This window comes from Phocoena sinus, chromosome 21 (genome assembly GCF_008692025.1).
Source record: "Phocoena sinus isolate mPhoSin1 chromosome 21, mPhoSin1.pri, whole genome shotgun sequence".
NCBI lineage: Eukaryota > Metazoa > Chordata > Mammalia > Artiodactyla > Phocoenidae > Phocoena > Phocoena sinus.
The window spans coordinates 35467079-35484194 of NC_045783.1; the positions used below are offsets into that span (position 1 = coordinate 35467079).

The 17116-nt window shown below is 41.5% G+C and overlaps 1 protein-coding gene across 2 annotated transcripts in view; it reads left to right on the plus strand.

The window, feature by feature from the left end:
* Positions 1-17116, plus strand: part of PSD3 (pleckstrin and Sec7 domain containing 3) — a 584040-nt gene that overhangs the window by 544716 nt on the left and 22208 nt on the right. For both annotated transcript variants that reach the window (XM_032618448.1, XM_032618447.1), the window contains exon 15: positions 10994-11137. In XM_032618448.1, the coding sequence (XP_032474339.1) occupies positions 10994-11137 (144 nt within the window). The remainder of the gene's footprint in view (positions 1-10993; positions 11138-17116) is intronic.

Here is a 17116-nt window from a genome sequence, read left to right on the forward strand (position 1 = left end):
AATGCACATTCCAAGGTCGGGGGCTGGGTGAGGAGCCTCCTGGTGCCCAGGTCCGGCTCCAGGGTCAACCGGCTGACTCGCCCTCTCAACGCCCCTCTCCACAGGCAGACGTTAGGAGCAGAGCTTTCAGAGGATGAAGGCATTCTCAGAGTGTGTCCTGGCCAGAACCACACCCTTCCCACCCCACTCAATGTCATACTTTCAGTCCTGTCACTTCTACTTCCTAGACATCTTTCATATCCTACCCACATCTCTTAATTCAGACTCTTATTATCTTGTACTCAGATCACTGGTGTCCTGATTTTTTGGTCATTTACCTTATCAACACTAAATATTTGAGCAGATATCCTTCAATATGTGTATTTTTTAAATAAAATATATTACATGTCTTACTACCAGTATAACATGAAAAAGTGCTGAACATCATTAGTCATTAGGGGAATACAAACCAGAACCATGAGATACCATTAGGATGGCTATAAGTTTTTTAAAATTTTTATGAAAAGTAATATATTGGTGAGGTTATGGAGAAATTAGAACTCTCATATATTGCTGACAGGAATATAAAATGAAGCAGCTTCTTTGGAAAACACTTCAGTGGTTTATCAAATGATTAAACATAGAGTTAGCATGTGACCCAGTAATTTCACCCCACTTTGATAACAAGAGAATGAAAATATACATTCCCATAAAAATTTTTACATGAATGTTCACAGCAGCATTATTCAAATGGCCAAAGGTAGAAATGGCCATCAGCTGATAAATGGATGAATAAAACGTGATATATCCATACAACGGGACTTTATTCAGCCATAAAACACTGAAGCACTGATACATCCTACAGTGTAGATGAACCTGGGAAACCTTGCTAAGTAAAAGAAGCCAGTCACAAAAGGAACGTGTTGTGTGATTCTATTCCAAAAGGGTCTCTTTTAGGGGATCTAAAATGTCATAAAATTAAATGTGGTGATGGTTGCACAGCCCTGTGAATATATTAAAAAACTCTGAATTGTACATTTCAAATGGGTGATTTGTGTGGTCAAGTGTGAATTATATCTCAGTGCTGATTTTAAAAATTCTTCCCAGTGAATCACCTTGCCTGGGGCGCATGCCCTGCCTTGGAAAACTCTGGCAGACCCTTCCTCAAACCACGGGAGATCTCCCTTCCTCTCATCTTGCTTCTCTTCAGTCCATCCTGCACAGTTCTGGCTAAAACATGATTGCTTTGATGTCACTTAACTTTAACTGGCTCACTATTGCTAACAAGATGCAGTCTAGACTCCTTGGCATGAACTTGGACCACACTTTGAGAATAGACAGCTTTCGTATTCATTTACTAGAGGGTTGAATTAAATAGTTAACATATACTAGATATTCAATAAAACAATGAGGTTATTATGCTGAAGCTCACTAAACACTGCTTAAGGTCTTTAAAACTGTCTTAAACGTGAAATGATAAAACAAAATCTTTCTGATGGTGCTTTCAGCAATAGCCCCCCTCGGGCTGACTTGAAGGCAGGTGTTCTTTAGTCTAAATTCCTGCGGCTTGGGTTTGATGAAGCTGCAGTATTTAGCAATTTGACTTGTTCATTGCCTAGCAGATTCCTAGAAATGCCATTACCTTCTAAATCATGTCTACTTTAAAACAGCACAAGGAAACAGTCTGAGGTCTCCCTCTTTACCTTCCCTTTTTTTAAATAAGTAAGTCAATTTATTCCATTTTTAAAAAGTAAGTCAGTTCCTGTTTCCTGAGAGACCCATATATCAGGTACTGTGTGAGGTGTGTGGGCATTACAAAAATAGCTCAGACTTGGTTTTGGCTCTCAGCTAATGGAAGCTGAAGGGGTCAGTTGATGTTAGGCAGGTCATGTCTACAAGGCAGAACGGTGCCTCTCGTTCTCTCCCCCACCCAACACCATGCTAGACACTGGATGAGTTGAGAGAAGGGAAAATGAACTTGCTCTGCCTCCAGAGAGCTTATAAACAGTAGAGGAGACAAAATTCCCGCAGGGGTCAGGGTATGTTCTGTACTGAGCATGTGGTGTAGACCTGTAAGTGCTGTCCACGCAGCAGAGGAATCGGCTGTGAATCCGGGGAACTCTGGCTTTGAGTGGGGTTTGCAGAAAGGACCTCGTTGTTAAAACCGGGTGTCTAAGAGCCACGGGAGAGAAGGCAGTTGAGGACCAATGCGTTTACCACGAGCCTTGATGGCTCAGGTCAGCACTGATCCAGCAGGGAGCAGACTCTTTTGAAGCTTGTGTTTTCAGCAGCCCTTTGGATTTTATACAGTTGTCTGGAGGCTCAGAGTTGGGAGAATGGGGCTGCTGCCCCTCTGGGCCCTCAAGCCTCTGGGGCCTCAAGCAAGGACTTGACCTTTCTGGATCTCCATGGCCTCCAAGAGGAAGAGGTTAGAGGGGCGAAGGCCAGGTTCTCTTTCACTTTAGAATTCCTGGGGTTCTGTATTCCACAGTGGGAAAAAGCACCCAGCACAGCACCTGTCAACCTAGTACATGTCCAGTTAGAGTGCGGGCGCACAGCTGTGTTCTACCCACCCACCCCCAACCCTCTGCCCCCTCCCTCTGGTCTTCTTCCTTCCTCCCCTCCTTAAGTCTTATGCTTGGTATAAAAGGATGGAGAGCTGACTTCTGTGCCTGGCTGGTGGCTGAACCATTGGGCTGTGCTTCGGAAGGGAAGGCTCTTGCACTGTCTCAGCCCTGGACTCACTGTGAGATCTTGAACACTGTCCCCATTGCCAAAGCAGCTAAGAAATACTTTCTTCATGAAATTAGAGTTTGGTATTTTTTTTGAAAATCTTTACTGGAATATAATTACTTTACAATGGTGTGTTAGTTTCTGCTTTATAACAAAGTGAATCAGCTATACGTATACATATATCCCCATATCTCCTCCCTCTTACATCTCCCTCCCACCCTCCCCATCCCACCCTTCTAGGTGATCACAGAGCACTCAGCTGATCTTTCTGTGCTATGTGGCTGCTTCCCACGAGCTATCTGTTTTACATTTGGTAGTGTATGTATGTCCATGCCACTTTCTCACTTCATCCCAGCTTACCCTTGCCCCTCCCCATGTCCTCAAGTCCATTCTCTACCTCTCTGTCTTTATTCTTGTCCTGAAAGGTTCTTCAGAACCTTACTTTTTTTTTTTTTGTAAGATTTCATATATATGTGTTAGCATACGGTATTTGTTTTTCTCTTTCTGACTTACTTCACTCTATGACAGACTCTAGGTCCATCCACCTCACTACAAATAACTAAATTTTGTTTCTTTTTATGGCTGAGTAATATTCCATGGTATATATGTGCCACATCTTCTTTATCCATTCGTCTGTTGATGGACACTTAGCTAGCTTCCATGTCCTGGCTATTCTAAATAGAGCTGCAATGAACGTTGTGGTACATGACTCTTTTTCAATTATGGTTTTCCCAGGGTATATGCCCAGTAGTGGGATTGCTGGGTCGTATGGTAGTTGTATTTTTAGTTTTTTAAGGGACCTCCATACTGTTCTCCATAGTGACTGTATCCATTTACATTCCCACCAACAGTGCAAGAGGGTTCCCTTTTCTCCACACCTTCTCCAGCACTTACTGTTTGTAGCTTTTTTGATGATGGCCATTCTGACTGGTGTGAGGTGATACCTCATTGTAGTTTTGATTTGCATTTCTCTAATGATTAGTGATGTTGAGCATCCTCTCATGTGTTTGTTGGCAATCTGTATATCTTCTTTGGAGAAATGTCTATTTAGGTCTTCTGCCCATTTTTGGATTGGGTTGATTGTTTTTTTGATACTGAGCTGCATGAGCTGCTTGTAAATTTTGGAGACTAATCCTTTGTCAGTTGCTTCATTTGCAAATATTTTCTCCCATTCTGAGGGTTGTCTTTTCATCTTGTTTATGGTTTCCTTGGCTGTGCAAATGCTTTTAAGTTTAATTAGGTCCCATTTGTTTATTTTTGTTATTATTTCCATTTCTCTAGGAGGTGGGTCAAAAAGGATCTTGCTGTGATTTATGTCACAGAGTGTTCTGGCTATGTTTTCCTCTAAGACTTTTATAAGTGTCTGGCCTTACATTTAGGTCTTTAATCCATTTGGAGTTTATTTTTGTGTATGGTGTTAGGGAGTGTTCTAATTTCATTCTTTTACATGTAGCTGTCCAGTTTTCCCAGCATCACTTATTGAAGAGGCTGTATTTTCTCCATTGTATATTCTTGCCTCCTTTGTCAAAAGTAAGGTGACCGTATGTGTGTGGGTTTCTCTCTGGGCTTTCTATCCTGTTCCATACATCTGTATTACTGTTTTTGTGCCAGTACCATACTGTCTTGATTACTGTAGCTTTGGAGTATAGTCTGAAGTCAGGGAGCCTGATTCCTCCAGCTGTTTTTCTTTCTCAAAATTGCACTAGCTATTCAGGGTCTTTTATGTTTCCATACAAATTGTGAAAGTTTTTGTTCTAGTTCTGTGAAATATGCCAGTGGTAGTTTGACAGGCATTGCATGGAAACTGTAGATTGCTTTGGGTAGTATAGTCATTTACACAATGTTTATTCTTCCATTCCACGAACTTGGGATGTCTCTCCATCTGTTTGTATCATCTTTAATTTCTTTCATCAGTGTCTTATAGTTTTCTGTATACAGGTCTTTTGTCTCCTTAGGTAGGTTTATTCCTAGGTATTTTATTCTTTTGTTGCAGTGGTAAATGGGAGTGTTTCCTTAATTTCTCTTTCAGATTTTTCATCATTAGTGTATAGAAATGCAGGAGATTTCTGTGCATTAATTTTGTATCCTGCTACTTTACCTAATTCATTGATTAGCTCTACTAGTTTTCTGGTGGCATCTTTAGGATTCTCTATGTATAATATGATGTCATCTGCAAACAGTGATAGGTCTTCTTTTCCGATTTGGATTCCTTTCATTTCTTTTTCTTCTCTGATTGCTGTGGCTAAAACTTCCAAAACTGTTGAATAAGAGTGGTGAGAGTGGGCAACCTTGTCTTGTTCCTGATCTTAATGCAAATGGTTTCAGTTCTTCACCACTGAGAACGATGTTGGCTGTGGGTTTGTCATATATGGCCTTTATTATAATGAGGTAAGTTCCCTCTGTGCCTATTTTTTGGAGGGTTTTTATCATAATTGGGTGTTGAATTTTGTTGAAAGCTTTTTCTGCATCTATTGAGATGATCATATGGTTTTTATTCTTCAGTTTGTTACTGTGGTATATCACATTGACTGATTTGCGTATATTGAAGGACCTTTGCATTCCCGGGATAAACCCCACTTGATCATGGTGTATGATCCTTTTAATGTGCTGTTGTATTCTGTTTGCTAGTATTTTGTTAAGGATTTTTGCATCTATGTTCATCAGTGATATTGGCCTGTAGTTATCTTTCTTTGTGACATCTTAGTCTGATTTTGGTATCAGGGTGATGGTGGCCTCGTAGAATGAGTTTGGGAATGTTCCTCTCTCTGCTATATTTTGGAAGAGTTTGAGAAGGTTAGGTGTTAGCTCTTCTCTAAATGTTTGATAGAATTCACCTGTGAAGCCTTCTCATCCTAGGCTTTTGTTTGTTGCAATATTTTTAATCACAGTCTCAATTTCAGTACTTGTGATTGATCTGTTTATATTTTCTGTTTCTTCCTTGTTCAGTCCTGGAAGGTTGTGCTTTTCTAAGAATTTGTCCATTTCTCCCAGGTTGTCCATTTTATTGGCACATAGTTGCTTGTAGTAGTCTCTCATGATCCTTTGTATTTCTGCAGTGTCAGTTGTTACTTCTCCTTTTTCATTTCTAATTCTATTGATTTGAGTCTTCTCCCTTTTTTTCTTGATGAGTCTGGCTAATGGTTTTTCAATTTTGTTTATCTTCTCAAAGAACCAGCTTTTAGTTTTATTCATCTTTGCTATCATTTCCTTCATTTCTTTTTCATTTATTTCTGATGAGATTTTTATGATTTTATTCCTTCTGCTAACTCTGGGGTTTTTTTGTTCTTCTTCCTGTAATTGCTTTAGGTATAAGGTTAGGTTGTTTATTTGAGATGTTTCTTGTTTCTTGAGGTAGGATTGTATTGCTATACACTTTCCTCTTAGAACTGCCTTTGCTGCATCCCATAGGTTTTGGGTCATCATGTTTTCATTGTCATTTGTTTCTAGGTATTTTTTGATTTCCTCTTTGATTTCTTCAGTGGTCTCTTGGTTATTTAGTAATGTACTCTTTAGCCTCCATGTGTTTTTATTTTTTACAGATTTTTTTTTCTGTAATTGATATCTGGTCTCATAGCATTGTGGTTGGAAGGATACTTGGTACGATTTCAATTTTCTTAAATTTACCAAGGCTTGATTTGTGACCTAAGATATGATCTATCCTTGAAAATGTGCCATGAGCACCTTAGAAGAAAGTGTATTCTGTTGTTTTTGGATGCAATGTCCTATAAATATCAATTAAGTCCATCTTGTTTAATGTATCATTTAAAGTTTGTGTTTATTTATTTTCATTTTGGACGATCTGTCCATTGATGAAAGCGGGGTATTAAAGTCCCCTACTATTGTTGTGTTACTGTCAATTTCCCCTTTTATGGCTGTTAGCAGTTGCCTTATGTACTGAGGTGCTCCTATGTTGGGTGCATAAATATTTACAATTTTTATATCTTCTTGGATTGACCCCTTGATCATTATGTAGTCTCCTTCTTTGTCTCTTGTAATAGTCTTTATTTTAAAGTATATTTTGTCTGATATGAGAATTGCTACTCCAGCTTTCTTTTGATTTCCATTTGCATGGAACATCTTTTTCCATCCCCTCACTTTCAGTCTGTATGTGTCCCTAGGTCTGAAGTGGGTCTCTTGTAGGCAGCATATATGCTGCTCTTTTTTTGTATCCATTCAGCCAGTCTGTTTCTTTTGGTTGGAGCATTTAATCCATTTACATTTAAGGTAGTTTTCAATATGTATGTTCCTATTACCATCTTCTTAATTGTTTGGGGTTTGTTATTGTAGATCTTGGAAAAGTTCCTTTGGCATTTGTTGTAAAGCTGGTTTGGAGGTGCTGAATTCTCTTAGCTTTTGCTTGTCTGTAAAGGTTTTGATTTCTCTGTCAAATCTGAAGGAGATACTTGCTGGATAGAGTAATCTTGGTAGTAGGTTTTTCCCTTTCATCACTTTAAATATGTCCTGCCACCCCCTTCTGGCTTGCAGAGTTTCTACTGAAAGATCAGCTGTTAACCTTATGAGGATTCCCTTGTGTGTTATTTGTTGTTTTTCCCTTGCTGCTTTTAATATTTTTTCTTTGTATTTAATTTTTGATAGTTTGACTAATATGTGTCTTGGCATGTTTCTCCTTGGATTTGTCCTGTATGGGACTCTCTGAGCTTCCTGGACTTGATTGACTATTTCCTTTCCCATATTAGGGAAGTTTTCAACTATAATCTGTTCAAATATGTACTCAGTCCCTTTCTTTTTCTATTCTTTCTCTGTGACTGCTATAATTCAAATGTTGGTGCATTTAATCTTGTCCCAGAGGTCTCTAAGACTGTCCTCAATTCTTTTAATTCTTTTTTCTTTATTCTTCTCTATGGTAGTTATTTCCACTATTTTATCTTCCAGGTCACTTATCCATTCTTCTACCTCAGTTATTCTGTTGATTGCTTCTAGAGAATTTTTAAATTCATTTATTGTGCTGTTCATCGTTGGTTTTTTGCTCTTTAGTTCCTCTAGGTCCTTGTTAAACATTTCTTGTATTTTCTCCATTCTATTTCCAAGATTTTGGATCATCTTTACTGTCATTACTCTGAATTCTTTTTGAGGTAGACTGCCTATTTCCTCTTCAGTAGTTTGGACTGGTGGGTTTTTTCCTTGCTCCTTCATCTGCTCTGTGTTTTCTGTCTTCTCAATTTTCTTAAGTTACTGTGTTTGGGGTCTCCTTTTCGCCATCTGCAGGTTTGTAGTTCCCATTGTTTTTGGTGTCTGCCCCCAGTGGGTAAGGTTGGTTCAGTGGGTGGAGGGGACTGGTGCCTGTGTTCTGGTGGATGAGGCTGCTTCTTGTCTTTCTGTGGGCAGGACCCCATCTGGTGGTGTGTTTTGGGGTATCTGTGACCTTATTGTGATTTTAGGCAGCCTCTCTGCTAGTGGGTGGGGTTGTGTTCCTGTTTTGCTAGTTGTTTGGCATAGGATGTCCAGCACTGGAGCTTGCTGGTCGTTGAGTGCAGCTGGGTCTTAGTGTTGAGATGGAGATCTCTGGGAGAGCTTTCACCGTTTGATATTACGTGGAGCCAGGAGGTCTCTAATAGACCAATATCCTGAACTCGGCTCTCCCTCGTCAGAGGTACAGGCCTGACACCCGGCTGGAGCACCAAGACCCTGTCAACCACACAGCTTTTGGGAAGCCTGAGGTCTTCTGCCAGCGTTCAGTAGGTGTTCTGTAGGAGTTGTTCCACATATAGATGTATTTCTGATGTATTTGTGGGGAGGAAGGTGATCTCCATGTCTTACTCCTCCTCCATCTTGAAGGTCTCCTTTAGAGTTTGGTATTTTAAAGGAAAATATGAAATTTTCTTCAAAGTCAAAATATTATATAAGTAGGAAAAAAATTAAATATTAAGTGACATCATCTGAAACTTGCCTTTTGGATAAAATTTCATTGTATGTGCTATCACAGGTACTACCAATGTACATCACTTGACATATAACAGTAGTTTTTCTTGCATCTATTACTTTAATGCCACTACTTAAGCTGTGACTTCCTAATTTAAAACAGTTTAAACGAGTACATGCCATTTGCTATCTCTGTTCCTTTTCTTTGAACTTTGTCAGGTGTATTTCTCTGCCTTCTGTGAAATCCCCTTTGTTAGCGTTGTCCCATGAGAATGGTCTGCACGCTTCCCTAATGGATTCTAAGGGCAAAGACAAAAGGGAGGAGAACAGCAAGCTTCCTGATTGGTCTTTCTTCATGGTGGATATTACAGATTTAATTGCGTGAGCCTAAGAACATGCTGCGTCTTGTGGTTCCTGCCTTCCTCCTTCTCCGTTTTTACATCCACTTTTGTTAGGAAAGTCTGTGCGTCTCCTGTATGGTGGGATTCTAGCATTGAAATAATTTGCGTGGTCTGTATCCATTTATGGCCGTAAGAACCACTTGGAATTTTTGTTTCAGTGGTGAAAATAGACAGATTTAAGAGGCATGATTTTAAAATGCTTCTATTTTGAGATTATCTCCTTGATTCTTGCTTCATGAAGATGATGAAGCTGGAGTAAAGCACTGCACATTGAATTTAGACATTTATTTGACTGTGAATAAACTGTACACTATAAACTATAAACTGTGAGTCATTGTACTTACAGATCTGGACTCAACAGAAAAATGGGTCCAGTGTTTCAGCAGCCAGTTCACAGAAGAGGAATTCCAGTAAACATACGAAAAGGTGTTCATCCTCACTTGTAATCAGGAAGATGTAAATTCAAATCATTTTATACCCATAAAATTAGCAAAAATTTGTAAGTGTGATATCAAATTTTGGCAAGGATGTAGAAAAATGGGAAGTTTCAAGCCTATTGTGGAAATGTAAACTGGTGGAAACACTTTGGAAAACAGTTTAGTGTCATTTTAAAGATATACATTTTCTAAAATCCAGAAATTTCAGTTCTTGATGATCACAGGCAGACTTCAGAGACATTGTGGGTTCAGTTTCAGACCACTGCAATGAAGTCAATATCTCAATAAAGCAAGTCACACAGATTTTTTTGGTTTCTGAGTGCATATAAAAGTTATGTTTACACTGTACCCCAGTCTACTAAGTGTGCAATAGCATTCTGTCTAGAAAAACTATATACGTTAGTGAAGAAATGCTTTATTGCTAAAAAATGCTAACCATCATCTGAGGCTTCAGTGAGTTGTAGTAGTAACATCAAAGATCACTGACCATAGGGGCTTCCCTGGTGGCGCAGTGGTTGAGAGTCCGCCTGCCGATGCAGGGGACACGGGTTCGTGCCCCGGTCTGGGAGGATCCCACGTGCCGCGGAGCGGCTGGGCCCGTGAGCCATGGCCTGTCCTCCGCAACGGGAGAGGCCACAACAGTGAGAGGCCCGCATAACGCATAAAAAAAAAAAAAAAAAAAAAAAAAAGATCACTGACCATAGACCACCATAACAAATATAATCATAATGAACAAGTTTGAAATATTATGAGAATTACCAAATGTGGCACAAAGACACAAAGTGAGCAAATGTTAGAAAAATGGCATCGACAGACTTGCTTGACACAGGGTTTCCACAGACCTTCAGTTTGTAAAAAACACATTATCTGCTAAGTGTGATGAAACGAGATGTGCCTGTATGCTATAGGGAAATTCTTGCTCATATTTACTAGGTAACATGCATAAGAATGTAGCATCATTTATAGCAGCCCAGAGAAACCTGAAAACAACTTAAATATCTTTCAGTAAAATTTGAGGTTGAGGGAAGTCAGAACCTCTACTATTTTGGAGGGAAAAGCATAGGTCACTACATTTTTTAGAATAGCAGCTTTCAGAATAATTATTTCTTGATGGCATTGCTTGTCTCAAAAATGAAAAAAAAAAAATGCAGGTAGGTCTTCATCTGTAGTGACAGACAGGACAGCACTGCTGAGGACGTGAAAGGGAGAAGCCAAATTGTGCAGCCCTCGGGATGGGTGCTTGACTCTGCAGCCGGTGCCTTGCCTGCTTGGGTACCTCTCAGGAGGCCTGGTCTCAACTCCGTGGCAGTTACTCCTGACACAGGGCTATGAAAGCATTTGGTTTTGTGACCAGGGGCCTGGTTAGGGGGGCTGGCCTTGGCCTTGCTGCTTTTCGAAGGTACACGTGGACCCTGGCCTGAGAAAGTTGGTAAGATGTGGCAGCAGAGGCATGTTGGACTGTTTTGATGAATTAACGTCATTCATCATACGGGATTTTTTAAAGTGTGCTACAGTTGTTTATTGATTTTTCTGGATGCTAAATGGCTTAATACTTTCCTGCAGGAGGAACAGCTGAAATCTCACGAGAGCAAGCTGAGGCAGATAACCACAGAGCTAGCCGAGCACCGCTCCTACCCACCTGACAAGAAGGTTAAAGCCAAGGAGGTGGATGAGTACAAACTCAAAGATCACTATCTGGAGTTTGAGGTGTGTTGAACCTAAATGTAATAATTGCCTGTACCTGAGCTACTTTATGATTTTTTCCATGAGGCAGGTTTTTTTTATACTTACTGTAACTGTGGGCAATGTACCTTGACCCTGCCTCTCCCTAGGGAGCTCTGTGCAGGGTCTAGGTCATGGTGGCCCCTCATGTTCATGGTTCTGTTTAAGCGTCAAACAAGCATCAAGGAATAATTGGCAGTTTATGCACTTAAAAGCAAATAGCCTGCCTGTCGGAATAGCAGGTGCTGGCTGCAAGACAAAAAAACAACAAGTAGATGGACATGCCAGGGTGGGCAGCTGCTTTCTCTGTTTCTGCACCTCTTCCAACACAGTCTTAGTCAGAAAAAGTACCGCAGAGGAAATGAGCTACAGGGCGACATGATGCCTTTTTCCTGCTGCTAGGCAACAGATGCATTTTTCCTCTTACCACTCACTGCCCTTCACAAGGAGGCTAGTTGTGCACATCCATATACTATAGCAAGTGTGGTCACTAAAAGGGATGGGGAGGATCCATAAACTCTGGAAAGACAGAAAATTTTAAAGCAAGTTGAAAGCAGTATAAATAGTAAATATTACCTTTGGCTAAATTTTCTCCCAAGTTAGCATCAGGGTTATGCAGGATCCTCTGACTCTCCCCCTTCAGCTGCCACTTTAAGACACTTAAAGTATCTCTTTTTTTAAGTTGATAGCCTGTAGTCCAAAATGAAGAACAATTATCTTTAAATTATTTACAGTCTTTTTCTGTTGAGTGTGTTGAATCCATCTTTAACTATTCTTTTTCATTGTAGCTCTAGTCTATTCTACTTATTCATCTCCTTCTTTCCCATCTTACAATCATGTTTCTTCCTTGGGCTTGAAATGTAGCATCATCTGAGCACCCTCGCCCTGGCCCCTGCCATCCCCCAGGATCTGATCAGGAGCCAGATCCCAGTGCTCTGCCTCTGCGATGTCCCTCCTGTCCCTTGCTTGCCACCGGTGTTGCTTTTATGCCTCTCTGCCCAAGTGCTGGGTTTTCATGTCTCACCTGAGCCTGGCGGCTGCTTCCTGTCATCAGTTCATCCTGCATGCTCCTGTCAGTTAGTTTTCTAAGGCATGCTTCTGCTCGACAGCTGCCCTTGATTTTCCCCACAATTTACCTTCAGATTAAGTCCAATCCTTAGTCTGAGAGGATTTGGGTTCCTTCTGCCTTTCCACAACACGGGTCTTCCCACCACAACCTCTATGTATATCAGTCACATTTCTGCCCACTCTCCTCTCTCCAAACACGTTTTTTATGCCTTTGTTCATCTACTTTATTCTGCCCCAAATGCTCTTCCCCTTATTTCATTTCTGAAAATGCTGTTCATCTTCCAAGATGCAGCCCAAATCCCTCCTACGAAAAGCCTGCTCTAAATCTGGTTACCGTCCTGCACGGTGACTCCCGTTATGGTGATTTCAGGAAGTCTTTGTATCTATGGCTTCCGCGCCAAGGCTGTGAGCCCTTGGAGTGCAGGGGCCTCAGGTCCATTTCTAATCTCTGCTCTGTGCTTGCTTTTGGGCTGCACAGGATTTCATGGAAGCTTTTAAAAGTCTTTTTCTGAGTTATAAAATTTCTGTTACAAAATGTAACATTTGGTCCCCTGCAGGTCCGTGTACTAGTTTTCTTCATGGTTAAGCAGGTCCTTGCTCTGGGCAGATGAAGAAAGATCTTTCTTTTATTAAAGGAGAAAGTTTATTAGCTAAAACTTTGGAAGCCTTACCAGCAAAAGACTTGAAAAAATACCTTTTAAGAAACTAAGCAGCTCATCTCTCCCCACACTTGTTCATTCTTGGGAGATGGGAGTTCTCAAAAATCAATCACAATTCTTCACACGTCTGGAGTGGCTTTCAGCTGTAGGCCCTTTTAGTTTCACATGTGCTAATTAAATTTCCCAGCACCTCAGGCCCCTGCTGCCAGCTCTCAACACCTTGCCCTGAGCCCTTGGCTCAAAGGCTACAAGTCTCTTCCCAGGAGGCAGGGGCGGTGGCAGGACCATAGAAAGGATGCCACTGCTAGAAGCACTCCCTGCTTTTGCAACCACTGTGGTGCCCCTTTTCTGAAAATGTAACCCAGCAAAAGCTGGCATTTTCATTTCCTGACATGAACTTAGACCAACCTCTGTGGAGATAAGTTTTGCTTTGATCAAATTATCACATCAGGGTTTCCCTGGTGGTGCAGTGGTTGAGAGTCCGCCTGCCAATGCAGGGGACACGGGCTTGTGCCCCGGTCCGGGAGGATTCCACATGCTGCGGAGCGGCTGGGCCCATAAGCCATGGCCGCTGAGCCTGCACGTCCGGAGCCTGTGCTCCGCAACGGGAGAGGCCACAACAGTGAGAGGCCCACGTACCGCCAAAAAAAAAAAAAAAGAAAGAAAAATTGTCACATCAAGGAGCCTGAAGATTGCATTCAAGGACTTTGGCTCATTAAAATCGTCTTATATGGTAATATGTCAGGCATGCTGGATTGTCTGTCAAACTGTGTTGACCTGTGTCACCAGAAAGGCAGACGGGCACCTCACTTCATAGAGGTTATCTCAAAAATTTTTTGTAATCTTTTTTTTTTAAGTGAATCATTATTTTTCACTAACTTAAAATTGAAGTACTATATCTTTCGGGGTCCACTTTGCTGTTATTTCAGCCACCAGAATTTGTCTTGTGTGTGTGCCTTAGAGAGGCTCTGCAGAGAATTCAGTGCTTGGCTTTTTACAGCCTTCCCTAGCAGGCTGCTCTATTTCCTGAACAGGAGGTCTGAGTGTTACTGACCGTCCCATGTACTTTGTTCATTGCTCTATCCCAGCTTCTGGAATATGGACTGAGTGCTTGATACATATTTGTTGAGTGAATAAATAGAATTTTGTTATTGAGTATAAAAGATAACATCAGAGGAAGTGGTTCCCCGAGAAAGCTTAGTAGCTCCCCTGAAAACTAATGTGATAAGCAGACAGCAGTGTCTGCAGTTCATTGTGACCTCAGATGGGCAGTGACAGGAAGGGGAGCTTGAATCCCATCTGCATCCTTGTCACCAGGGAAGAACACAGGCAGGAGCCTCTTCTCTCACCTGTTCCTGTAGTAAAGGGACTCGCTGTGGTTTCAGAGCAGTTCTTGTAATTTTTACATCTTGGTAAGAAAAACACCTTTATTTTGTTAGAATATTAAGCTGTTGGTAATAACACTGGGGTTGTTTCTAACTTAATGTGTTTCAGTTATTTATATTCCAAGTTGCTTTCAGTACAAACAGTTCTTCGTAGTGCGCCAAATTCACAGCTCTTTCTACGACTTAGAAATTCTCCAAACCCTGACTGACAGTAACTGATTAGAAACTCTGGTAAATAAGAAGGTTCAGTGGTTGTTTTTTGTTTGTTTGATTTTTGTTTGTTTGTTTTAACATCTTTATTGGAGTCTAATTGCTTTACAATGGTGTGTTAGTTTCTGCTTTATAACAAAGTGAATCAGTAATACATATATCCCCATATCTCTTCCCTCTTGCATCTCCCTCCCTCTCACCCTCCCTATCCCACCCCTCTAGGTGGTCACAAAGCACCGAGCTGATCTCCCTGTGCTATGCGGCTGCTTTCCACTAGCTATCTATTTTACATTTGGTAGTGTATATATGTCCATGGCACTCTCTCATTTTGTCCCAGCTTACCCTTCCCCCACTCCGTGTCCTCAAGTCCATTCTCCTGTTTGTTTGTTTTTGAAGTCTATAAAAAGTCTACAGAGAACAAGGAGACTTCCATCAATCTCAGCCTTAGCCTGTAAGGATATTCACTATTACTGTAAGCAGCAAACTCCCCTCAGAATGGCTGTTAGTTGACCAAGTTCATGCCTGTCTCTCTTTATTGTGTATTCATAGCGGGTGGGGAGGGGTGGCATTGCTTTGTTTTTGATTGAATTGGTTCCCCCAAGCTGTGGCTGTTACTTGTTTAGAAGAGTTCGTGTGGAGTCTGATCTCAGTTTTGAAAGGGTCGTTAGGCATCATAAGTCTGTGTAAGAAACTCGCCATCATTTCCCAGTTTCAAAAAATAAATATCAGAAATGGCCTCACTTCCTTATAACTTATTTCTACTTTATTCAGTTCCCTTTTCACTTAAAAATGTTTAACTGATCTCCATCTTCCTAGTACATTAGGAAATTTATCAGGATGTGGGACAGGTGGGTGGTTTGTGTCACATATAAAAACTTACAAAGCTCCAGCCACTCGAAGCACAGTAGGCTGGGCTGTGCCCGATACTCCTGGGCCCTTTAAGAAACAGCCCTTGCTAGCAGTGTACTTGGCCCCAGAAATTTGTCTTTATGTCTCTTTAGCAGTTAAAGTGAAGATACTGTTTGATCCAGGATGTTTTTTATGTGACATTTAAGATGTTTTCAGTGGCATAAGTTATTAATTCTTAGACCTGAGTAGGGAAAGGGAGACCAGAGCAACCCAAATCTGTGAGAAGCGTGACTGGGCTGTAAGAGGTTTGCTTACAGGAGGGAGGGATTCCTGAGGGCAGGCTAACAGAGGCTCCCGGGTTCACTGCAGAGCCAGGGCAAACCTGGCGGGCAGCACCAGACCAGTGCATTTCATGGGCCAGCAGACCTAAGGTCAGAATGTTTTCTTTGGCCATCGCAGTGCTGGATTTGTTTTCACTGAGATTTGAATGCATTTAGGGAAGACCTACAGGGCCCTCCCCACCACCCCTTAGTATATCAAGCCTAGCAGGCATCCACATTTGTGTTGCTGGCCTGGCCCCTGGGGGCGGTTCAGTTTGCCATCCCTGTACAGAGGCTGCAGATGGTTGGATATGCTTTGTGTCTTAGATCTTTGAACATGGGCTTTGGAATCAACTGTCTCTTTGTGGTGAGAAAATGGATACTTCCAGGTACATGTGTTCTCAGGTTCCAATCCAGCAGGAAAAGAAGTCCACGTCCCTGATGGCTCTACCCAGATGCAGAATAAGTCCCCTTGGCTGAATGGGCTAGAAATCAGCCACGTGCCCACTCCTGAATTTCGACCTGGAGTAGCACATGCTTATGGCTTAAGGCAGGCAGGGCCCACACGAACCACATGGCTGGAAGCTCAATTTTAGAAACAACAAATGTCCATTCTAGTAAGACATGTAAATCTCTTGGGACGGAATATTTTAAATCTAGGAAATCTAGGGCATCCTTGAGGCGTGATGCATCTTTTTCTGAATTTCTAATTTTTGGTGGCATGTAAAATGGCGCGATTCCTTCTGAAATTGATGTATTTGAAATAAGAGCACATTCCATACAGTGCCGTTCAGGAAATTCAAAGCATCTCATATCAAGGAGCGCACGTAATATGAATTTCTGGGTGTAAGCCCTCAGTTTTATCGTTGGGCTATTTGCTGCACGGTGGGTAGGTGGTGGTTTGATGTATTTCTTTTTGAACAGATTCTCTGCTTGTGATCTTAGCCCTGCCCCCTCAGATTGCTCAGTCTTTGTCAACATCAGATAAATAATTTTCATGTGACGGTCCACTTTTTCTCTCACAGGAGAAGCGCAAGGGCATATTTCAGTGCACTGCCAGCCGCCACAAGGCTAATCCATCTCTGAAACAAGACAATCTAGCTGTTAATTTGTGAGTCGCCTTGTTTGTAAAAGTACAGAGATAGCTGTGATCACCATCTTTCTCCCTAGCGAAGGGAGAGTCTCAGTTGAAGGAGAGTCTCAGTCTCACTTGAAGAAGAGTCTCAGTCTCAGTAACAGGGTCTAGCCTGGAATCCAGCACTGTCTCCTTTATAGAAAACATCACAGAGGTGATCCCTGGTCTGGATCTGAGAAGCTAAGATGTGGCAGGTTAATAGAATTCTTGGGGAAGTTTAGGAATTTTCTTTTTCTAATAGAAGACTAAGTGTTAGAGTCTAGAGACCCAGGTTCAGCATCTGCCCAGGCATACAAGTCCAGTTAACTACAGAGACAGGAGTCTTGATTGCCGTTTGG